Source organism: Capricornis sumatraensis, chromosome 2 (assembly GCF_032405125.1).
Source record: "Capricornis sumatraensis isolate serow.1 chromosome 2, serow.2, whole genome shotgun sequence".
Classification (NCBI taxonomy): Eukaryota; Metazoa; Chordata; class Mammalia; order Artiodactyla; family Bovidae; genus Capricornis; species Capricornis sumatraensis.
The window spans coordinates 162,824,433-162,849,863 of record NC_091070.1 but is presented as its reverse complement, the minus strand read 5'-3'; the positions used below and the strand labels follow the sequence as shown (position 1 = coordinate 162,849,863).

The window sequence follows — 25,431 nt, the reverse complement described above, 5'->3', positions numbered from 1 at the left end:
GTATTATTAAAATCATATTTTTATTACTTTCTGAGGTTTGAAGTGATAAATAACTTCATTTTAGGTCAAAATAATATGGCTTGCTTTGGGAGAGCAGTCACAGGAAAGTGATAATCTACCATTGCTAGTAGAAATAGAAAATAAAGTTTCTCATTTCTGTCTAGAGCTGTTATTTGAGTTTAATTTATTTAGTAGTCCAATGAATTTCCTAAGATACACAGTAAATAATTCTTCCCAGATGTTTTCAGGGATGTGCCTATAAGGTTAAAGGAGTGTAGACTTGATAATCTCAGAAGATAAATCATAAAAAGTATTTAAAGTGTTGTGTTGAGACCTCCATTTGTTTTTTAAATCTTTTGAAGACTATTTTAAAAGCAATGCCCCCACTCCAAAAAAAAAAACCTAAAATTTACCACTTAAGCTCCTTCCAAGAGTGCAAGAAATTTTGATAGGCCAGGTTGACATTGTCTGTCTGCTCCCATCAGCTTCACATATGTAGAACATACATATTGTTATATGTCGGAGACATTTTTATCTTAGTTTGAGAATGGTCAGGAATATTTTTTTTCCTAATAGTTGTATTTTTTGGAATTCTACATGATTATCCTTTACACTGGTTTTTAATTATTTTTTAATTAAAGAAAGAACATTATGCATAGATTTCTCATAGTATATATAGTACATGTTTTACTGACTTCTGAAAAATAATGCCCCAGGAGGGAATTTGGAGGGAAAATCAATTCAGTTCAGTTGCAGTCGTATCTGACTCTTTGTGACCCCATGAACTGCAGCACGCCAGGCTTCCCTGTCCATCACCAACTCCCGGAGTTCACTCAGACTCATGTCCATCAAATCAGTGATGCCATCCAGCCATCTCATCCTCTGTCGTCCCCTTCTCCTCCTGCCCCCAATCCCTCCCAGCATCAGAGTCTTTTCCAGTGAGTCAACTCTTCCCATGAGGTGGCCAAAGTACTGGAGTTTTAGGTTCAGCATCATTCCCTCCAAAGAAATCCCAGGGTTGATCTCCTTCAGAATGGACTGATTGGATCTCCCTGCAGTCCAAAGGACTCTCAAGAGCCTTCTCCAACACCACATTTCAAAAGCATCAATTCTTACGCGCTCAGCTTTCTTCACAGTCCAACTCTCACATCCATACATGACCACTGGGAAAACCATAGCCTTGACTAGACGGAACTTTGTCGGCAAAATAATGTCTCTGCTTTTTAATATGCTATCTATGTTGGTCATAACTTTCCTTCCAAGGAGTAAGCGTCTTTTAATTTCATGGCTGCAATCACCATCTGCAGTGATTTTGGAGCCCCCCAAAATAAAGTCTGACACCATTTCCACTGTTTCCTCATCTATTTCCCATGATGTGGTGGGACCAGATGCCATGATCTTCACTTTCTGAATGTTGAGCTTTAAGCCAACTTTTTGACTCTCCTCTTTCACTTTCATCAAGAGGCTTTTTAGTTCCTCTTCACTTTTTGCTTAAGGGTGGTGTCATCAGCATATCTGAGGTGATTGATACTTCTCCCGGCAATCTTGATTCCAGTTTGTGCTTCTTCCAGCCCAGCGTTTCTCATGATGTACTCTGATAGAAGTTAAATAAGCAGGGGACAATATGCAGCCTTGACATACTCCTTTTCCTATTTGGAACCAGTCTGTTGTTCCATGTCCAGCTCTAACTGTTGCTTCCTGACCTGCATACAGGTTTCTCAAGAGGCAAGTCAGGTGGTCTGGTATTCCCATCTCTTTCAGAATTTTTGACAGTTTATTGTGATCCACACAGTCAAAGGCTTTGGCATAGTCAATAAAGCAGAAATAGATGTTTTGCTGGAACTCTCTTGATTTTTCAATGATCCAGCAGATGTTGGCAATTTGGTCTCTGGTTCCTCTGCCTTTTCTAAAACCAGCTTGAACATCTGGAAGTTCATGGTTCACGTATTGCTGAAGCCTGGCTTTCAGAATTTTGAGCATTACTTTACTAGTGTGTGAGATGAGTGCAATTGTGCGGTTGTTTGAGCATTCTTTGGCATTGCTTCTCTTTGGGATTGGAAGGAAAACTGACCTTTTCCAGTCCTGTGGTCACTACTGAGTTTTCCAAATTTGCTGGCATATTGAGTGCAGCACTTTTAGCTCATCATCTTTTAGGATTTGAAATAGCTCAACTGGAATTCCATCACCCCCACTAGCTTTGTTGGTAGTGATGCTTCCTAAGGCCCACTTGATTTCACATTCCATGATGTCTGGCTTTAGGTGAGTGTGTATGATCACACCATTGTGATTATTTGGGTTGTGAAGATCTTTTTTGTACAGTTATTCTTTGTATTCTTGCCACCTCTTCTGCTTCTGTTAGGTCCCTACCATTTCTGTCCTTTATTGAGCCCATCTTTGCATGAAATGTTCCCTTGGTATCTGATTTTCTTGACGAGATCTCTAATCCTTCCCATTCTATTGTTTTCCTCTATTTCTTTGCATTGATTGCTGAGGAAGGCTTTCTTATTTCTCCTTGCTATTGTTTGGAACTCTCCATTCAAATGGGTATATCTTTCCTTTTCTCCTTTGCTTTTTACTTGTCTTCTTTTCACAGCTATTTGTAAGGTGTCTTCAGACAGCCATTTTGCTTTTTTTGCATTTCTTTTTCTTGGGGATGGTCTTGATCCCTGTCTCCTGTACAATGTCATGAACCTCCGTCCATAGTTCATCAGTCACTCTGTCTATCAGATCTAGTTCCTTAAATCTATTTCTCACTTCCGCTGTATAGTTATAAGGGATTTGATTTAGGTGAAATAGATGCATGTATGTGTATGGCTGAGTCCCTTCTCTGCTCACCCAAAACGATCACAACATTGTTAATCAGCTATACCTCAATACAAAAAAATAAGGTCCTGATCTTAATGTATTCATGTATTGATTACCCAAGAATTAATGCTATGAAGATCATTTTATATATTCCAATCTTTTATTTCACAATTTTGTGAAAAATATCCATAATTTAATGACACTCAAGATTCAACTTTTTCCTAGGAGGAGTTCTCTTTTCAGATATGAGGACTAAAATATCCCATTATCCTTTTATGTCTTCATTCTATGTTCTTATCTAAAGTTAGAGTATGGCTACAATATCTTTGTTTATTAAGACAATTTGATTTTCCTCCTTAGTGGTTTCTCCTTGAATCCCTATTTTCACTTGATTATATGATTTACCCTTATACAGGACCTCATATAATGGTAAAGTTTTATGTTATAATTATATCTGAGTATAGCTTTTTAAAATCAGCTTTGAGGTATACTTTATATACAATAAAAGCAACTGTTTTAAAGTGTACTTTTTGATGAGTGTTGACAATGTACACCCGTTAAACCAACTGCTTGGTCAATATTTCCCCTACCTCAAAAGGGTCTTTTATAATCTTTGATAGTTTTTTTTCATATTCCCAGCCCCAAGCAACCACTGATCTGTTTTATGTCACTATAATTTTGCTTTTTCTAGACCTTCAGTTAATGGAATCATAAACTATATGCTCTTTTTGATCTTGCTTCTTTTATACAGTATAATGTTATTGAGATTCATCTGTTTTGATGCCAGCATCAGTAATTAAATCATTCTTATTGCTGAAATTTCCATTTTAAGGAGACAACCATATTTTTGTATCTACTCACTTGGTTGGTCATACATTTAGTTTGTTCTCAATTTTTGACTATTACTAGTCAAGTTCTTATTTTCCCAAATGGTTGTACCCTTTTATATTCCTAACAAAAATTAGAGTTTTAGTTGCTTCACATTCTCACCAGCATTTACAATTGTGTTTTCAAATGTCTTTTTCATTTTAGCCATTTTAGTGGTTTGTAATGGAATCTCATTTTAGTTTTACTTTTCATTTGTATGGTTGCTAAGTTATATTTTGCTGAAAACTTCCAACTTTTCATGTGCTTTTTGGCTATTCACATATCTTTTTGTAAAGTATCTGCTTATATATTTTGCCCATTTTAGTTATTTGTCTTATTATTGGATTATAGAAAATGAAAATGAAAGAAAGTGAAGTTGCTCAGTCATGTGTGAGTCTTTGCGACCCCATGGACTATATAGCCTACCAGGATCCTCCATCCATGAGATTTTCCAGGCAAGAGTACTGGAGTGGGTTGCCATTTCCTTTCCCAGGGGATTTCCCAACCCAGGGCTCGAACCCAGTTCTCTAGCATTGTAGGCAGATGCTTTACTGTTAGGATTGTTTATATATTTCTGATGTGAATCTTTTGTCAAATCTATGTGTATTCTGAGTGATTTCCCTTAGTATGTGACTCTCCGTTCTATTATCCTGATCGAAGGAAAAGTTTTTAATTTTGATAAAAAGTCCTCATTACCCAGCTTCAACAACATCTAGCTAATCTGGTTTCACTTATTCCTCTCATCACTGTATTATTAAAGCAAACCCTAACATTACCTTATTACCATAAATTATTTAATATGTATCTTAGACTTTAAGGGCTTCCCTGGTGGCTCAGAGGTTAAAGCGTCTGCCTCCAATGTGGGAGACCTGGGTTCAATCCTTGGGTAGGGAAGATCCCCTGGAGAAGGAAATGGCAATCCACTCCAGTATTCTTGCCTGGAGAATCCCATGGACGGAGAAGCTTAGTAGGTTACAGCCCACGGTGTTGCAGAGAGTCGGACACAACTGAGCGACTTCACCTTCACCTTAGACTTTAAGAAAAAAGAACACAAGCCATTGCCATACTTTAAATAATTAAAAAAAAAATCAGTTCACATGATAAAAAGGAGACATCAATTATTTAATTTTTGGAAATTTGTTAGTACCTAGGTTGTTTACTGAGAAGGCAATGGCACCCCACTCCAGTACTCTCACCTGGAAAATCCCATGGGCGGCAAAGCCTGGTAGGCTGCAGTCCATGCGGTCGCTAAGAGTCAGAAACGACTAAGTGACTTCCCTTTCACTTTTCACTTTCATGCATTTAAGAAGGAAATGGCCACCCACTCCAGTGTTCTTGCCTGGAGAATCCCAGGGACAGGGGAGCCTCGTGGGCTGTCGTCTGTGGGAGCGCACAGAATCAGACATGACTGAAGTGACTTAGCAGCAGCAGCAGCAGTTTGTTTAACCAGTACACAAATTCATCTACATCTGACTGATGCATTGCTCGTACAGGAGAGAAAAAATTTTCCTTCTACCTTCTAGGTTCTTTGGCTCGTCTAATAACCTCCAATTTAAATTCCACTCTACCTGCCCCCCCCCCCCCCAATAATTTTCTTTTGCATCTTATGAAAAGAAACACATATTTGAGTGTCTTTCTTTATGATCTTAAGATTGATTAGGTGGTTTAGTTATTATCAGCCTACTCCAGCATTATAGAATTCCCTATAGTTTATTTTCCCAATGTGCTTAGCAGCCGACTTGATTGTATATATCAATTTAAGCTTAGTTATATTGTGGTAACAAAAACCCCAGAGTCACAGCAGCTCTAAACAATAAAGTTTATGACTCCTTAACTCCATGTCATCTGAGTCTCGACTTTGCTCTGCTCTGTACCATCTACTCCGGTTGTTTTTACCCTGGGACTCAAGCTAGTGGAACATGGTACAATGCTGGTCGGCTGCCAGAGGTCCTAGTTTTTCCTATACACTCTCTTATTTTTCTTCCCCTTTCCACTCACTGCAGCCACTACACAGAAATGAATTTGACAAACATAAGGAGAGATAACTATATTAAAATCCCGTCAACAGCACTGGCTGTGAGTGAGGCTCCAGGTGGTTCTCCTGTGGATCAAGTATATTCACTTTTGGGAAATATGTTGAACAAAGCATATATTGTTCGAAGTATACAAGAGTATAGAGAAAATCATAAACATCTGTGTACCAGTCATCCACTGAGCCACATCATAGCATTTCACCATATTTACTTCAAGTTTGGAGGAAAGAAATAGGTATATATAATCTAGAAATCCTCTGGGCCCCTCCTTCCGGATCAGATTAAGAAGCGGGTAGCCATCATTCGTACTTTACTTGTAAGCATTAGTAAGTTTTTATTTATTTACTTTTGCTCTACAGGTATGTGTGTTTAGCAACTACCTTTCATATTTTAGGGCTTCCCTGATAGCTCCGTTGGTAAAGAATCCACCTGTAATGCAGGAGACCTTGGTTTAATTCCTGAGTTGGGAAGATCACCTGGAGAAGGGAAAGGCTACCCACTCCAGTATTCTGGCCTGGAGAATGCCAAGGGGTCGCAGAGTCAGACACAACTGAGTGACTTTCACTTCACTTTCATGTTTTAATATGAATGATTTCACACTATAAATATAACTGTACATTTTTCATATTTATGCCCATTGATGTTCATCTCTTGTTCATTCATTTGTCCTAAGAATGCACAGCTATTTAACTATGCCTGTGATAGATATTTTAGTAGCTTATGCTTTATTGATGATATTAGAAAAACTGAGGGGAAGGTTTTTTTATGTCTCTTACTCATCCTTTATACCTTTCTAGACACACATGCATGCACACACACACACACACACACACAGGCACACACACAAACCTGGAAATAGTTTTGGAGTGATAGATCATGCCCATGTTTAACTTTACTAAACACTGCCAAATTGCTTTCTACTGCTTTACCAATTTTACACTCTCACCAGTAATATCACCACTGTTCCCTATCACTCTCTTTGCCAAAGTTCTATTCTTGATATAAATTTTGTCATTCTAATAGACCTGAATTGATCACATATTTTAATTTGCAGTTCCCTGATTACTTAATGCATTTATTGAGTATTTTAATTTTCTCTCTTGTGAATATGTTATCCACATTTTTTCCTGTTTATCTCTTTCTCTGTAGCTAATACATTCTGGAACATTCTGGAAACTAATTCTTTGAAGATTACATAGTTTGCAAATGTTTATTCTATGTCTTCTCTTTATACTTTGTATATTAATATTTTGTTTTACAGAATAATAAAATCAAATTATGAGTCTCTTCTTTTAAGATTGATACTTTTGAAATCTTACTTAAAAATACAGTGTGTTTTTTCTTTTGGTCCCTTGACCAAGAAATTTTTCTCTGCTTTGTAGTGATAAAGATTTTATACTTTATTTAGAAATGAAAAAGCTTTGCCTTTTTGCATTTATGTTTTTAATCCAACCTGAGGTTTATTTTATTTATGGTATTAGTGAGGGAACTAATTTTAGTTTTTTTCCATATGGATAATCAGTTGTTTCAGCACTTCCAAAACATAATCCATTCCTTTACCCAATGGTTTGTCAAGATATCTCTGTCATATATCAAGTTTCTGTACATGGAGTGTCTGTTTTACATTGTTGCTTTTTTTTTTTTAGTAATATTAATATCTGGTGAGTTCTTTCAACCCTGCTCCTTGAGGAATCAAATTCCTCTTAGCTGCTTTTTGGCATGTTTCTTGCATGTTCATTTTAAAATCAGCCTGTCAAGTTCCACATACTATAAAAATTTTTGTTGGAGTTTTTATTAGAATCATACTGAGTTTGTAGATAGACTTTGAAAGAAGTGTCACAGATTTATCTGTTGAGTTCTCCCAGATTGGAGAAGGATAGAATTCTCCCATCTGTTGCTAGGTTTCCTAGGAAAGTTATATATTTCTCCCAGAAATGTCTTGGGACATCTAGGCTTATTTCTAGGAAATGTACACTATTTCTATTGTAAATAGTATTTTAAAAAGTTATATATTCTGATTGTTTATTAGTATACAGTTGATTTTGCTGATTGCAGCTTGCTAAATTATGTTCCTTCTGATAGTATAGTCTTCCTCACATTACTATGTAGTTGACTATATTTTCTGTAAATGATTAACAAATTGCTTTTTCCTCCTAGTCTTTGTACGTTTTTGTTATTCTTGAATTACTGTCTTAGCTAGGTCTTTTATACAGTGTTAAATAAAACTTAGTGATAGGGATCAACCTGACTTTTATCATTTTTTTAATCATTTTCATCATTTTTTTCTATAGGTTTGGATACTAACCCTTAACTGATAATTAAGCCTTTATCTGGGCAAGGAATTTTTATTTTATCCTTCTTGTTTATAAAGATTTTTTATACTACATGAATGTTGAAATTTGTTGAATTCTTTCTCTTAATATTTTTCTTGTTTCTTAATTTGGCTAGAGACATTAATGTGTTTTCTAATGCGACTGAAGTGACTTAGTAGTAATGCATTAATTTATGTATGCCTTTTTCAGTTAAACTCAATTTGTTTAGGATATACTTAACATGTATATATCGAAGAAGGCAATGGCAACCCACTCCAGTACTCTTGCCAGGAAAATCCCATGGACGGAGGAGCCTGGTAGGCTGTAGTCCATGGGGTCACTAAGAGTTGGGCACAACCAAGCGACTTCACTTTCACTTTTCACTTTCATGCATTGGAGAAGGAAATGGCAACCCACTCCAGTGTTCTTGCCTGAAGAATCCCAGGGACAGAGGAGCCAGGTGGGCTGCCATCTATGGGGTCGCACAGAGTTGGACATGACTGAAGCGACTTAGCAGCAGCAGCAACAACATGTATATATAATTAAATATTTTACGTACTTTAAATAAGTGAGAATATTCTATAATTTTTTACTGTTTTATGCATCAAGATTATATATATCTTATGAAATGAGTTGAAAAACATTTTTTTTAACACTTACTGGATCAATTTATTAAAGATTCTGTATATATTTAACCATGAGTTCATTTTCTTAAGTGATCATAAACTGTTGAATTTTTGTTTTAGTCAGTTTTGTTTCTAGGAAATTTTCCCTTTGTCTGTCTTTATTTGTAGTATAAAGTTGATTATTTCATCTCTACTAAGATCTATCGTAATGATCCTGTTTTTGAAAATTCAAACAAATTATTTTTACTATCAACATTATTTTAAGCATTATTATATGTTAAATGAAATTAACTTTGTTCATATATATTTGGGATACTTCATGAAAGCTTAAAAGATTTCCTTCTACTCTGTCTTGTCTTGTTTTAAGAATAATTAATAGCTGAGAACCCCTTTCAGTGTGAAGAAGAGGGAGGTATATTTTCAATGTATTTTTTAATCATTCATCTTGTCTCCTTCAAATCATTACCCACGCACATGGAAGTGATCACCTACATACCCACCTGCTTAATCTTTCTAAGCAAAGTATCTCAACTAGCTTCTACAGCAGGTAGAATTCTAAGAGTTATAGGTCTGTCATTATAAACTTATGTTTCAGGTGCTTGACATGTGGCCTCATAGCTTATAAAAATCTCTGTAATGTTATGATTTCATATTTATAGTTGAATCTGTAAGTATTTTACAAAAGAAAGTTGAGAAAGATTAAACAAAATAGCATCCAAGAGTTACTCTATAATGGTATGAGTTCGTTTTCCTAAAAGGCAAAGAGTGAATTCATTACTCACATTCATACACACATTGACTCTGTGTGTATGTGCATGTGTATGCACATACAAGCATATATATACGTGTTATCTAAATACAGAAGCAGCTATTCAAGGATATATGCCATCAGAGAGGGTAAAATTTAGAGAAAAGTATGTGGACTGTATTTATTGAATTATGTCTTACTTTTAAAAATGCAAATATCTGAAATGAAAATTTTTCCATCCAGTTCCTCTCATTTCATCAGTAAATGGCACATTCTAATTATTAATATGAAATAGTTTAGTAGAAACTATTTTTTCATTCTTTTTTAATAAATGTATGCTGATATAAAGTATTATAATCTTTATTGGAATTATAGTAGACATTTTTGTTGAGAATATTACTATATTATTTTTTAAACAGAATTGAGTAGTATTTTTTAAACAGAGTCTTGCTGATCATATAAATGTTCTTAATGTTTTTTTATTGTCTTGACTTCATTTCCTGTTTCCTAATGTTCCTACCTCATTAGAATTTTTGAACTTTGGATTATACTGCAGTGGTTTGCAAAATTTTCTATAAAAATCCAAGTAGTACACATTTTAAGCTTTGCAGGCCATGTGGCCTAAGCTGCAAATACTTAACTGCCTTAGACAATATGTTAATAGATAATCGAGGCTGTGTCCCAGTAAAATATTTTTTACCCAAACAAGTGGCAGACCAGATTGCCCAACTTGAGTATGTAAAAATTGATCAGTACTAGTGAGAATTAATGGGAAGTTTGAACATAATGCCAGACGTAGACGTTTTCTCATAAATAATGCTATGCTAGGCAACTACTTTTAGAAATTATCGAAAACTTATTACTGCAAAATTGACCTATGTAATCTTTATGTATTGAAATACATTATGTAGCAATACATAGAAATAGATACTTACATGCAGTAGAAGTATTCAAATTTTATACTTCATAGTGTGTTTCACCATTACCAAGTAATGGCCATTGAAAATTACTTTAACATAGAGTCAAAAAATAATTTTGAAATATTTTTGTTTAACATGATTTCAGTGAAACTTTGGTCAGTTCAGTTTAGTTCAGTTTAGTTGTACAGTTGTGTCTGGCTCTTTGAGACCTCATGAACTGCAGCACACTAGGCCTCCCTGTCCATCACCACCTCCCAGAGTTCACTCAGACTCATGTCCATCAAGTTGATGATGCCATCCAACCATCTCATCCTTTGTCGTCCCCTTCTCCTCCTGGCCTCAGTCCTTCCCAGCATCAGAGTCTTTTCCAATGAGTCTGCTCTTCGCATCAGGTGCCCAAAGTATTGGAGTTTCAGCCTCAACATCAGTCCTTCCAGTGAACACTCAGGACTGATCTCCTTTAGGATGGACTGGGTGGATCTCCTTGCAAACGAAGGGACTCTCAACACCACAGTTCAAAAGCATCAATTCTTTGGCGCTCAGCTTTCTTTATAGTCCAACTCTCAAATCCATATATGACCACTGGAAAAACCATAGCCTTGACTAGACGGACCTTTGTTGACAAAGTAATGTCTCTGCTTTTTAATATGCTGTCTAGCTAACTTTCCTTCCAAGGAGTAAGCGTCTTTTAATTTCACTGCTGTAATCGAAATTTTGATAGTTGTGTGCTATAAATTAGACACTTAATATTCATAGGCCAAAAGACTAGAATTAGTTAACAAAGGATACGAAAAACTCTAATGAAAATTTTAAAACGATTACACCAAAATTTTTAAAGTAGTAAAGTTTAAGACCTTTTAGAATAATTTAGTTATTTGTTCATAATTTTGTTGTAATTGAACACTAAAGTTTTTAGAATAGTAAACAAGGAGAATAATGGTTTCTGTGCATTTTGCCTTTTTGTCGGTGAATATAAAGAATGCCCTTTTGTTCTCCTCCTTTATCTTTTACCTCATCCAGTTCTGGAAGTTGCAGTACTCAGTACAGAAGGACAGGTCCAAGACTTTAAATTTCCTCTTGGCATCAAAGGAGCAGGCAGCTCAATCCAACTCTCTGCAAATACTGTTAAACAGAACAGCAGGAATGGTAAGATGGAGCAAAGGTTTTTAAAAATTGATAGGTTTTTTTGTTCAGTTAAACCTGTTAATTCTAAAGTGCTGAGTATTTGACTCTTAACATAGCAAATACGGCTTAACATTTAAAAGCAGATTTAAAATAACATCTACTCTTTCCCAGTAAACTTAATCTGAATAAAGATTTCATAAGGATTTCATTTTGTTATTACTGTGTCTTATCTTATTCGTAAGCATATTTTCTTTAAAGACATATGACTGTTTTTACCTTCCTAGGTCTTGCAAAGTTGGTGTTCATCATTTACCGGAGTCTGGGACAGTTCCTTAGTACCGAAAACGCAACCATAAAATTGGGTGCTGACTTTATTGGTCGAAATAGCACCATTGCAGTGAATTCTCACGTCATTTCAGTTTCAATCAATAAAGAATCCAGCCGAGTATACTTGACAGATCCTGTGCTTTTTACCCTACCACACATTGATGTAAGTTATGTATGCTAATGAAGTAGTGGAAGGTTATAAAACCAGTGAGGAAGGAAAGCAAAACTGACATGCTGTGGATTGAAACAAGGGGAATGGAGAAGTGGCAGAGAGGAAAGAAAAGACTATTTGAATTTCAAATGTTGGACAGGTCAGAGACACAAGTTTATTTAAGTCTGCGAACATAAAATTAAATGAGCCTGGTTCAGTGATTATTAGAATTTAAGTGTATTCTTAATGAAAGCTAATTCAGTAATAAACAGGAAAATGTAAATGCCTGTAATTTGTTTTAGAATGAAAATTAACTCTTACCTTACCAGCATGATAACAGAGTTCTAGGACTCTGCCTTTTTCATGTGGCAGATCTTTTTGGTTTGTTTTACTGATCATATTAACAGAATCATTATCAAGCATTGTGTTTTTAACAATATAGAATTGAAGAGATGTGATTCCTCTGCTATCCCTTAGAATGCAAGTTAGTAGTTAAATAATTGCACTGTGTTGGAAGATTGTCTGCAGAATTTGGCTGTAGTTATAGTAGAGTGAATAAGTGGGCATAGATAGCCATGTAAATCTCCAGAATTGTCAAAGAACAATACATTTGTGTGGCTATTTTCTTCTCATATTTTCTGTAGTTTGCTTAACTCTCTTTAGTGCCTTGACATAGTAACTATAGGATTTGAGTCATCTCTATTGTGTCCCTTAGAACAAAAAGGGGCCGAAAACAGGATGGATTTTTTAACACTTGGCCCTTATAGAATTTATCAGAGCAATTTTTGTCAGAAAAGAAAAAATGATTCTGATTACCATCAGTATATAAAATCAGAAGATGGAAATTGTGATTGTGTAAAATGGGTCTTTGGTAATTTAGAGTATACTTTAGAGTGTTTCGGACTATAAAGCCCCTTTTAGGTTAGGTATCTGCCTTGTATAACATAGTCTACAATTTTGCTGATGAAAAACTTTATAGTCCGAAACATGCAAAGTTTAATCTAAATTACCTTTTACACATATTAAACAATTGCTATTGCCATCTTAGAGTATAAAATCCTAATTTTATCTTGTCATTTTATTTCCCAGCCTGACAATTATTTCAATGCAAACTGCTCCTTCTGGAACTACTCAGAGAGAACTATGATGGGATATTGGTCTACCCAGGGCTGCAAGCTGGTTGACACTAATAAAACTCGTACAACGTGTGCATGCAGCCACCTAACCAATTTTGCAATTCTCATGGCTCACAGGGAAATTGCAGTAAGTATTTGCACTTCTAATTAGTAGCAGAGGAAAACCTCAGAGATTCAAAACAGCTTGTGTAATTGTCCCTTCTTTGGGTGCTTATCGTAACTAAAAAGCAAACAAAGTAATGTGGATTTCTAATTGTTTCTACACCGTCCATATATTTTAGGCAGTTTTGACTTATTGTTACTTCTCAAAATCATGTACTGAATAGACTTGTTCTAAGTTTTTCTCCTGTGGTCAGGTGTTAAGCAGAGGCATCAGGGATTTAAAAAGCTAACAGCAACAATAGATTATATAAAAGAGACAGAGGGTTCTAAATAGTAACATGCTCTCCCCATCTTAAATGTTTGAATCTCATTTCAAAACTTTTCTATAAGTTGCCAAGCACTTTGCACACTCTGTAAGACTGCAGATTTCAAAAGATCAGAAAGATTTCTGGGATATTTTAGAATTCATTTCTTCTTCTGATTAAGAGATCAATAGCCAGAAGATAAAAATATTTTAAGAACTACAGCATGAAAACTCTCAGATCTACTATGTGCTTAATTCTTGGTATATAAAATATCAAGGAGAAAATTAAAATTTAGAATTTGAGTTGTTAGTCTGGAAATTGAGTAAAATGCCAATTATTTTTAAAAAAAGTAGTCTTTATTATAAAATGTTTTCTGTGTTTATGTAAGTAATAATTTCAGTCATTTTCTAAGTAGAATCTTCTACTTTCATAGATCATTCTTTGAATATAAAAATCAATAAGATAATATTGAACTATTACATGATAGAAAAAAATTTGTTTTAGTATTGAGCCCCATTTGAACACATATGAATATTCAGAGTTTAGATTTAAAAGATGAACTCTCACATGTGCAACTTTTATATTTATTTAATGTAACATAGGAATACTAAAGTCCCTCATATTTATTTTTTTTATTTTCAGTACAAAGATGGAGTTCACGAATTACTCCTTACAGTCATCACCTGGGTGGGAATTGTCATTTCCCTTGTTTGTCTGGCTATCTGCATCTTCACTTTCTGCTTTTTCCGTGGTCTACAGAGTGACCGTAATACTATTCACAAGAACCTTTGTATCAACCTTTTTATTGCTGAATTTATTTTCCTAATAGGCATTGATAAGACAAAATACATGGTAAGTACCCCTTCCATTTGTTGACCTTGGATCTCTGAAAATTATTATTATAACAAGTTATCCACATATGCTGCTATTAATATTTGACCTTATAACTTAATATAGTTGACATGGTAATACTAAAGGATAATTTGTAATAAAAGACAACCCAATCATTAAGAAATATTGTGGGTTAATTCATTTCTTATATTAAGGTACAGTTGCATTTTTCTGGGTTCTAATAAAACATGTAATTTGAGTAGAAGAATGCTGGGAACACTAAAATGAAAAGATAATATTAAATTTTCATTTTGTTTAGTCATTCTGACCAGTGATTATTTCCTCATAATCTGAGCAATTTATTCTTTATCATGAGGTCTCAGTGTAAGAAAGATAACTTAGTTAATGCTTTACACTATAGAATGAATTTGAGAATGCTCCACATATGACAGGAAAATGATGTTAACTAATTAGAGCTAGCATATTTACCATTAAAGCAAAATTTTTAAAATTCTGTAATAGAAAAAAATAGAACATGTTTTTGGAAACAATTTTTCTAAAGATTTTTAAAACATATTATCTACAAATAGAATATCAGATTTTAAAATATGTAATTCTAGAAGAGAAATTAATGTTTTCTTATTTGCATTTAGTTTTACTAAAAATATAAATGTCTTATAGTGATGATATTTTTAGCACACCTAGCATTACACTTCATAAGCATTGAGTCATATTTAGCAGTGTTTTCACTTATTAAAAGTTCTTTAAAAAGCAGTCATTTATAATGTATCTTAAAGACACTATCAGTGAAAACTGTATAGTTTTGGAGTGGGCTATTTATATTCACAGGTTCCCTTTTGGCTTTTTGCTTCTTTCCTTTACAGATTGCATGCCCAATATTTGCAGGACTATTACACTTTTTCTTTTTGGCTGCTTTTGCTTGGATGTGTCTAGAAGGTGTACAGCTCTATCTAATGTTAGTTGAAGTCTTTGAAAGTGAATATTCAAGAAAGAAATACTACTATGTTGCTGGTTACTTGTTTCCTGCCACAGTGGTTGGAGTTTCAGCTGCTATTGACTATAAGAGCTATGGAACAGAAAAAGCGTAAGTAATTGCAAGTGACCTGAGTGTTTTTCAAGTGAATAATTTTTTTAAAGCCTGTTAGCTGTCAGTGAGGGTCCCTGACAGACTAAAATAGCATCTGAAAGCTTTATTGGTAAGAGAATGGGCATGCCGTGCACAAATTACAATCAAGTCTTTTGTAATTTTCTAGGTTCAGAGGATTTGTACTCTGGTGAGGCAGATTCTAAATTATGGACTTTCTTTTTAACACAAAAGATTGACCTGAAACAAATTGAAAAAGTAAATAACTTTTTAGCCTTAGAAAGATATTAAGCAAAAAATTCTTGTGAACTTAAAGCATCTGACAGGTTTAACTACTCAGTTTTTAAGCTAATGCTTCATTAGCTCTCTTTGTGCAGCCGACCCTCTAGCTAACTCTTGTTTTGAATTGTGACAGTACCACATTCCATCCCATATGTTTTACTTTGATAATATTTTATCAGGCAGTTTGAAAGAATTAAAATAAGTGACTGTCATTCATTTATAAAAAAAATATAGATATTTATGGAAAGTGACAGAAGGTAGACATAGCCATGTTTCTAAGGATTTTGTTTGCTAGAGGCATGAATTTGCCTTCCAATTCTGTTTATTTTTTCCTTTGATAAAATTAGTTATATAAAGATTCTTTGGACTAAAAAAAGCTTTTTGACTACACAGATGATGAAAGACAAAAGAAATTCGTTGGGGATTCAATGTTAGATGAAGAATGAACTACTAAGTAAAATCTGTCTTAATAAGTTTATGCATCATTTACTCTAATGATGTATGAATACTGTGCTTGGATTTTTTTTCCCCTAGTATTCATCCATTCCCAATTGAGGTGTTATATTTGTGATATACTGTTTTACAACACACATTACATCTGAACACTTATTATTATTTTTTTTATCCTTTGTGTGCCATAGGGTGAAACATTTTAGCTCAGATGTAGATCCGAAAGGCAAATTTTGAAGATAAGAACTTTAGAACAATGAGACAATTTGGAATGCTGAGTTCCAAGTTTTTCTTAGTAAAATTAGAGGTTTTAACATTTCAGGATTGGGGTGGGAGTTATTGTTTTCCCAACACAATTATGTATGTCTTTATCAAATTTAAAACCTGAAATGAAGAACAGTAGTTTGAGGTAAATAATTACTACTCTTTAAGTCAGAGCCAACTCAATTATTAAAATTGTTCTTGTCCATGATAAATTAATTTTCAAAGGCAACTCTAAAGATAGTTTTGCTTATTAGATATTTAAAATTCTATCTTGTGATTTGAGGATCCACTTAATGTTCTTTTCTTTTCATAATAGTTGCTGGCTTCATGTTGATAACTATTTTATATGGAGTTTCATTGGACCTGTTACCTTCATTATTCTGGTAAGCAGACTCTGCTTTGCTTTCCTTTTTATTCTTGCCTTTTTAGCTGTACAATGGAAGTAGGGATAATTTGTTTTACTGTTTATTTGTCTATACATGCAAAGATTTTATCAACATGTCTAGCTTACAAAATAAAATAATGTAGTATGTTTTACCTATGATATATTTATTGAGAGTTTATATATGTGCTAATTAGTACTATTTCTGAAAACCCTTTTTCTTTTAAGAAGTACTTTTATCCTCATTTGTAATTTAGTTTGCAGAAATGTGATGTCATAATCTAATATATGTATATATGTAAGTGTATATATAAAAGCCATGTTAAGATTGTACGATTTGAAAGTAGTTTGAGAATTAGAAAGGGATAATATGAGTAACATATTCTGTTTTTGACTAGTGGAGTTTTTACTAAGAGGTTTAGTTTAGGTAGTTATGTCTTTAGAATCTATAGTATTAGCTCTGCACCAAGCCTGTATAGCATTTATGAATTAAATAAGTGCTTTATAGAAGTAAAAGAAAATTAGGTTAATGTTTATTATCATAATTTCTACATAGTAATTTAGTACTTTTAAATAAATTCCACACCCAGATTATTCTTAAGGGATGAAACATTTTTTTTTTTTAAGCTTAGGGTAATAAAATAATATTAAATAAATTTTAAATTCATTAGAAATAAAATTATTTTTCTGAGACTTAAAATACCAAATGCACATATTGATTTCTAAGAAATTTTGTTTTAAAATAAACTTAATACAACTTAAGTAAAAGACATTAAGATTTCTTTACTTAAATTATCACTAATCAAATATTTGAAATATAGTTTAAATCTTTATAAAAGCTAAAATATTTGGATTTCAGCATTTAAAAGCTGTTCACTCAGTTTTAACATCATGCTGTTACAAATAGTGATTTCTGACTATTGTAAGATTGAAAATGAAGCATAATCAACTTTATATATCACCTATGTCTTTTTATTTCTATTAAGATTGTTTTTTCTATAAAAAAAGTGACACAGTAAGCTTATTAAGATATTTCCTATGGTTAGTAGTATTATAATTAGTAGTTACTAGTATTTTAATAAAATTAAGAAAAAATTTTAGTAGTTCAAGGACACTTAAAACTCTCTCAAGTGTATATATTTTTTTCATTAAAATGAATTATTTTATATAGTTACTTGTAAAATGAAAATTTGAGATGAATGCCTGTAGGAAGCAACCAGTAAAACACTCCCAAGTGTTCCTTGGAAAGTTGATTTCTCATCAGAGTTATTCAATCGAGATGATTGCCCCAGTGTTTGTTCTTGGTTTACTTAACACAGCCTTGAGCCTATCTTGATTTAAATGACAAACAGCTGAGTTAAAAAGGTATGGTTCTCAAAGACACAAGCTTCTTTTTTCCCTGAACTACTGGCCAAGCATTGATACCTTGAAAATTGTAAAGACCATTATAGGGATATTTGATCTATATGTCTGTCTTACTGCAGTTTTTTCTTTCTTTTTCTTTTTTTTAATATCAGAAGATAAATACTGACTTTAGAATGTTAAAAAACCTTTCACTTAGCAAAAGGAGTTAATGTTCATTTGTCCTCAGCTTCCAGCAAGAAAAGAAGTAAAGGATGTTTTATTATGTTGCCCATGTATAGTGAGAGCCTACTATTATTTTATAGCCTTGTCCTTATTATCTTCTACCAAATCATTTATATTGAGATGTGAAGGGCTTTGGGGAACAGTGTTCTCAACTTAAAAAACAAAACAAAACAGCAGGTTGCAATCACAGTACAGATCCTTGGAGTAATTCTCCTTCAATTGCTTTGCCCTCTAATCGTCCCAACATAGAAAGACAAAGAATTGTATTGAAGTATAAAACATTATCTCAAATGTAACCTAAAGTGAGATATATGATTTTTCAGCACGTTTGTTTAGTATTAATGTTTATATATATATATATATCCTTATGGTGATATAGGTCATTAGAAAATCAGCTCAGACACAGTTTAGCAAATTACACAAAATAAATTATATTGCATACTACCCTTTTAAGGAGTAACAAAAATTACCTATTGATATTCCTAGAAAGCATAGTTTTGTATTTCCAGCTTTCTGAATTGAAATCATGTAACTTTAGTAGTATTAAATAAGTGCACATTTTTAATCATTTACAATGAAGGGAAAAAAAAAACATGTTATAGGAGATAAAATTCCCTACTTCTGTATTTCTATAGGATGTCTTGCCTACAGGCACTAGAGTTATTATATCTATGAGAAAAGTGCTTGTAAGTAATGAGCAGTGGGAAACCATTAGTATGCCTGAAATAGTTTAATGAAAGCTTGGATCATGACACGTCAGGAGCTGTTCTTATCATTTGGACAGCTCCATCTGCATCATTAATAATTAATTCAGTTCAGTAAGAGTTCAGCTCACACACTCATTTAGAAGTCTTCCTCTGAGAACACCTCTCTGGCTGCTAGTCCCAGGGAGAAATAGGTTTCTGCTTGGCTAACAGCAAAGATCTGGAGATACAAGTGCAGTTTTAGAGTTGCATTTGCTAGGTAGCAAAAGCTCTAGGGAGGACAAAAAGGGTCAGAACATGTGCAGTTCAGTTAGGTTACTTCAGAGTGGTGTTTCTGTTCTTCTGTCTTATCATATCCATGTCAGCACTGCAAGCTGTGGAATGAATTTTAAGCTGCTCAGCTCAGACGGATATGATTCAGTTGAGCAGGTGGATGGCTATAAAACAAACCGTGCACTTCTGTAATCTATGGTACCTTTTTCTTTTTTTAAACTTCTTTGTATTTTCATGATCATCAATGTGGGTGAGAATTAGCTAGGCTGTATCAAGTAGTGATGCATTTTATCAGCAAATTACCCTGGCAGAGTGTTTCAGCAGTAATTTATGAAATATTTTGGGGGGATAGGGAGGAGAGTATTATTTATTATTAGAAGAGAAAATGCCCTGTTTAGTGATTTAACACTTTTTAGCTGAAATTCTTTTCAATTTGCTTTCACTCTTTCACATAGAATTTTATTAAGAGATACCTATCTATTTACCTGTGTACACACACATAGAGGGAACAGAATTAAAATCTGATTCATTCCTGGATGAGTTGCTTCATCTCCAAACTTAATCTTCATTATGGACATTTAAGCTAGTGAATTAACATAAAACATGTAACACAACTCTTTTACTTTGTACTTACTAGAGGCTTCTACATGAATGATTAGCGACATATATACCAGCTGTAGACAAATCTTTATGTACATAGCTGTAACTCCATCTTTTTCGTTTCTCACTGATGCGTAACACCTTTCAACTTATCCCAAAATACTATGTTTAAACTTAGTAGCATTTATGTTGGAAAGGAAAAGAACATGAGGTCAAAAAATGGTTTCATTGGACTTGAAGGGTTAAGAATAGTGGTTGGATGGTGAAGACAATTCTTCTCATCCTTTTTGCCTGCCTTCCAGTGGAGAAATCCTCACTGATGGTTGTGATTTCATTTGTTAAATGCATATGAAAGGCAGGAAAATAAATCAGAAAGAAAAAAGCGAGGAGAAAGAAATCACTCACTCTAAACAGAAAAATAAAAGGCACAAAGGTATATGGCTGGAAAGAGCATTTATGTCATAGGGAAAATGCTAAGACAAAAACACTCAGTATGTCATTTGAAACTAAGATTATTGGTCTTCAAGTGACTATTTTGAACAATAGATTTTGTCAAAGATGTTTCTTTTTGCCACTGTTTCTTATTTTGATTCACGTAGTTATATTTTAAAAGAACAAGAGTAGAAAAGAAAAAAAATCTATTGGAATGTCTTATTATACAAAATTATGACTTATTTGAATGCATTGCCTCTTGAGAAAGATCATAGGAACAATTTTTATCAATGACACTAAAAATTAGCATTTGCAGTTTTAGACACTGGAGAAAATACGAGAACTTTAAACCAAAATTTAAAAAATTTGTTTATACTTCAGTAAATATTTTTTTTAATTTCAGAAAATATTTCAATCATGTATTTTGGTGATGTATTAAAATGTTCAATTCTTAGACAGGAGACATATTTTTTCAGAAATAATGTATATTAGTGATTTTTAATGTGTTGAAAAATATTTCACACTTAGCATTTTTACTTTTATGATTTACAGTAAGTCTTACACGTCTTTTTTCATAATTTGTCTTAAAATAATGATTATATCCTATTAAAGATACCATTGTCTCATTAATTGTGTATCATCATAATTCAAAGACTAAATTAGTATCAGATTTAACTAAATTTCTTAGCAATCTGACTGCTAGTGCCTTGGCTAAATTTTTATTTTCAGTTTCTGTAAATTGGAGAATTCATAGGCACTCGTGAAAGAATCTGATACAAGAATTCTACTGTGGTTTTATGATTATTTTTCTAGGATTTTAGATTTTCTTTTTTAAATAGCCTCACTTTAAAACACCTTTTGGAAGCAATTTTAAATAAGTTAGAAACAACAGCTTTTTTCCCCACTAGGATTTTATTGGTTTGTGTAATATTTATGTGTGTGTGCATATAACTAGCACAATCAGGTTTAAGAAAACAAAACTAACTATTCAATGTACAGTTTGACTAGTAGGAATAGTGTGTGGGCATTTTAGCCATTTGCTGATTATGGATTGTTGTGTTTTGCAAAGGGAATGGAGAATTGGTTATTAAGGCAAGTCCATCAAGTGGGAATCATTTGAAGAGCACACCTTATGTCATTCATACAGGATTTTATGTACTTCATTTATCATCTCATATTGATTTATAAATTAGATTACTCTATCGAGAAGTGGAACCTTTTTAAAAAATTTACAAAACTCTTTGTATAGTTTATCTTTGTTTTGCTAGAGATTCCTAATTTTCTCAACCAGAATAAACTGGTTTATTTTATTGACAAGATTGGGCCATGGAGCTGGAAGATAGTATATTGAATCTCAGCATTGGCACTATATTAATAGCAGCTAAGTAGTCTTTGGTGATATATTCAACATCACAAATTTGTAAAATAATTAATTCAATGGGTCTCCCAGGTGGCACTAGTGGTAAAGAACCCAGCTGCCAGTGCAGGAGACCTAAGAGACGCAGGTTCAATCTTTGGGTCAGGAAGATCCCCTGGAGGAGGGCATGGCAATCCACTCCAATATTCTTGTTTGGAGAATCCCATAGACCGAGGAGTCTGGTGGGCTACAGTCCATAGGGTCTCACAGAGGTGGACACAACTGAAACAACTTAGCACGCACACACTTCTGGAATAGGATTATAGGTTTTTGGTGCTGTTTCTTTTTCCCTGTAATTTTCTATATTGTCTGAACTTTATGTCTTGTGCATGTTTGCAGCTAGGAAGAAACACTGAACATATATACATTAAGAAACCCTCAGCAGGGTAAGGGGAAAAGAAGGAGAGATGTTTTTTAAGGATTAAATGAAATATGTTTTCTGTGGCATTTCCAAATTGTTTAGTTCTATCTTAACAAGAAAAAAATGTCTTTGTATTATACTTAAGCTCTATTTTTACATAGGTACACTTCATTTTTATTTCAATTTTATTAGTAAATGAGCTAGTTCTTAAATAAATGATTTTTTTGCTTGTTTTTTTTTTTTTCATTGAAAAATATGTTTGGATGGATTCACCCCCACAATATCACATTTTCTACTCATTTTCTTTTTATGGCATAATACTTGATACATCCATATTTTTTCACATTCACATTCTTTTCTTTCCTTGTATTAGTAGTTTTGACATGACACTGGATATCTTTTCTTTCCTTAAATGTACTACTATTTTATTTCTGAGGGGAGATTTAATATGCTTAGAAAATAATTAGCTCCAAACTGTTGCCCTTTGTGCTTTGGAAAATTATTTAAGAAAAAGTGTTAGAGTGGAGGGGCAACCCTGAGTCTGGAAGTTTGTAATAAATAAATGATTTCATCAGGACCTTCAAAAAGAAGGGTCAAAACGTTTAAATGATTTTAACTTTGAAGCTGTTAAGGCAGCCATTCTTACCTCGGAGTTGTAATCTGTTTGTTTCTTAAATGGGTTTGGTTTGTTTGTTTTTAGGATATGTAGAGTACTTGTTTTTAATCATTCCTAAATTGTCCTGGTTAAGGCTTACTGTTACATAAAATAAAAAATAAAAACATTGCTGATTTTGCCTTTACAAAAATTATAGAGGCAAACTGTACCATGATTCTTTAAAAACCAAATTAAATATTTATTGTACGATCAGAATGATCTCCCTAATTTCTCAAAGGCAAAAAATTGTGTCTCACCCACAATACAATAAGCACATTCTTGTATAGAGCAGTAAGGTCAATAAATATTAGTTGAATGAAATGCATGATACTGTAATATCCCTGAAAATGTAAGCTTTTATTTATATATGACTAACTGGACTTTATAACCTCCAGAATACAAAGCTGGAAAATTTTTTTTTACAAAATTATTTACTTTTTCTCTAGACCAATATTTTAAGAAATTAATTTTTAAGTGCTTTTTTAAGCAAAGAGCTTCTTTTGTCCTCAAGTAATTAACATCAAACAATGGAATGCAATCTGCCAGCACTTGCAAATTATTCCCATTAACCTCATTTTAGTCCTTAAGAGGAAATTCTGCATCTAAGAGAAATAACAAGGCACAGTAGACAAAATGACTGATATGCAGCTTAGATTAAAGCTTTTGCTCTGTTCCTAAATTCATTAGGAAGGACTTGGAAATTTTCTTTATTGCCTTACATAATTTTTCCTAATTATAAAATCAGAAGTAGTAATGTATGAGTAAAATAGTCTTATCATTTTATCAGATGGTTTTGTGACTCAGTAAAAATTGTTACTGTAACAAAGTTATGTGGATTATTTACCACTAAGGAATTGCTTTTGTCTTTACATATTTCTAAATATACCATTTGTTCTTGCACTTAGTCACAGTGCTCACAAAATAACTTCATTTTGTCTTTTTTAAAGTAGTATTCTGAAGTAAATAAAAGGTCAAAAAAAATCCAATAGCAATTTAGCATAGTTTTATTTTTGGAGCATAAAAATGGAACTGCCTTCACTCCATGTAGATTCTGCCGGGCTTCCATAGAAGCAAATGCAAATTATACATCCCTAACTCTTCTTAGTCAAAACACACCCCTTTTTCTTCTGAAGTTCATTCAAGTTGATTCCCCAGACTGTTCTTCCATGTCAGGTTCCATCTTCCGTAGTTAGTATTTGTTGCAGAACTGAGTGTTTAGAAGGACTCGAAACAGCCTTTCTTTAGAATTTACCTACTTCCATTCAGTGTAGAGACATCAAGAAAAAAGAAATGATGTCCTTTAACACTAAAATAGCAAATACATTTATATTTTTTAAAAGTCTATCTTAGTTTATATAACCAGGGACCATATTCCATATGTTATCTCATTTGATCCTTAACCATTACCTTACAAAAGGATTGTTCAAATGTTATTTTCCTCATTTAATCAATCAAAATCAAGAACTAGACTCTCAACTAAGATTTAGGATCCCAAATTCAGAGATATTTCCATTATAAACTGCATAATATAAATGTGCCTTCTAGAGAACTCACTTCATATTTTCATTAGATGGTTTGTAGGCTCTGGTGTACCTCTAGCTCAAGACACTAGGCTTTCTAATTTATTTACTCATCACCACATGATACTTATTTAATGAGGTTGCAATTTCATGTCAAATGATCTATTAAAAAATCAGTCATACATGGCCAGAAAATTTTTCATGTAGACTCAACTTGATCATTGCATAAGTAATGATAAGTAAACTAAAATTGAGTCAGTTTCTACCATGTACTCATGTTATTGATATTTAACTGCATTAACCCATTAAGTATATTGTAATGATGTATTTAACTTTTTCTCATAGTTATCTAATTCTTTCTTTCCTTGTTGTAACAGCTAAATATTATTTTTCTGGTGATCACATTATGCAAAATGGTGAAGCACTCGAACACATTAAAACCAGATTCTAGCAGGTTGGAAAACATTAAGTAAGTATTTTGTATTTTAATTTTAGTGCTTGACAAACTGAGTGAAAGATATTCCCCACAGCAAATTCATGAATGCCATCTTTCAACTGTAGAAATTATTCAGAATGAAATTTTACTGATCAAGGTTGAACCTCACTGTTACCATGTCACAGACATTGGTCAGAAATTAGATAATAATTTCTGTCATGATCTAGAGCCAAAAAAACTGTTTTAGTACCTTAATGGAAATTCCATAAACTAGCAGTCCCATTTAAATTTAAAATGCAGTTCAAAATGATGTTCCTGTTTGCATGACTGATATGATTATATTAAGTTTGTTTTGTTAAATGACTTTTTGATTTAAGGATTCTGAGCAGTTTCTACTTCTAATCCTGTTTTCCTAAGAGAATTTTCTCCATTACTATTGTTAACTTGGAGATTATCTGTTGCTTTCATGATAATTAAATAAATGTTTACTTTAATTCAGGGTTGAAAAAACGGAAATATCAATGGGAAAAGTGCTATCTAATGAGAAAAAATCAATAGCTGTTGAAAAAAGTTGATAGCAGTTTCAGTTATTTTAAAATACGAGTTAATTAAAAATCTGAGGCAATAGTGTTCAAGTTGGTTACAATGGGGTGTAGAAAATATTTTAAATGTTAA

General features: G+C 33.2%; 1 protein-coding gene across 6 annotated transcripts in view; it reads left to right on the top strand.

Moving 5' to 3' along the window:
• ADGRL2 (adhesion G protein-coupled receptor L2) overlaps positions 1–25,431 on the top strand; it is a 205,152-nt gene that overhangs the window by 167,902 nt on the left and 11,819 nt on the right. For 5 of the 6 annotated variants that reach the window (XR_011144185.1, XM_068962327.1, XM_068962357.1 and 2 more), the window contains exons 10-16: positions 11,332–11,457; positions 11,721–11,926; positions 13,004–13,177; positions 14,100–14,309; positions 15,173–15,393; positions 16,706–16,772; positions 24,698–24,789. Coding sequence is in view for 5 of the 6 variants with exons in the window: in XM_068962327.1 (XP_068818428.1) it covers positions 11,332–11,457; positions 11,721–11,926; positions 13,004–13,177; positions 14,100–14,309; positions 15,173–15,393; positions 16,706–16,772; positions 24,698–24,789 (1,096 nt within the window). In the remaining variant the exon portion in view is untranslated. Of the gene's footprint in view, positions 1–11,331; positions 11,458–11,720; positions 11,936–13,003; positions 13,178–14,099; positions 14,310–15,172; positions 15,394–16,705; positions 16,773–24,697; positions 24,790–25,431 lie in introns of all 6 variants that reach the window. The other variant, XM_068962363.1, reaches the window with a different exon arrangement.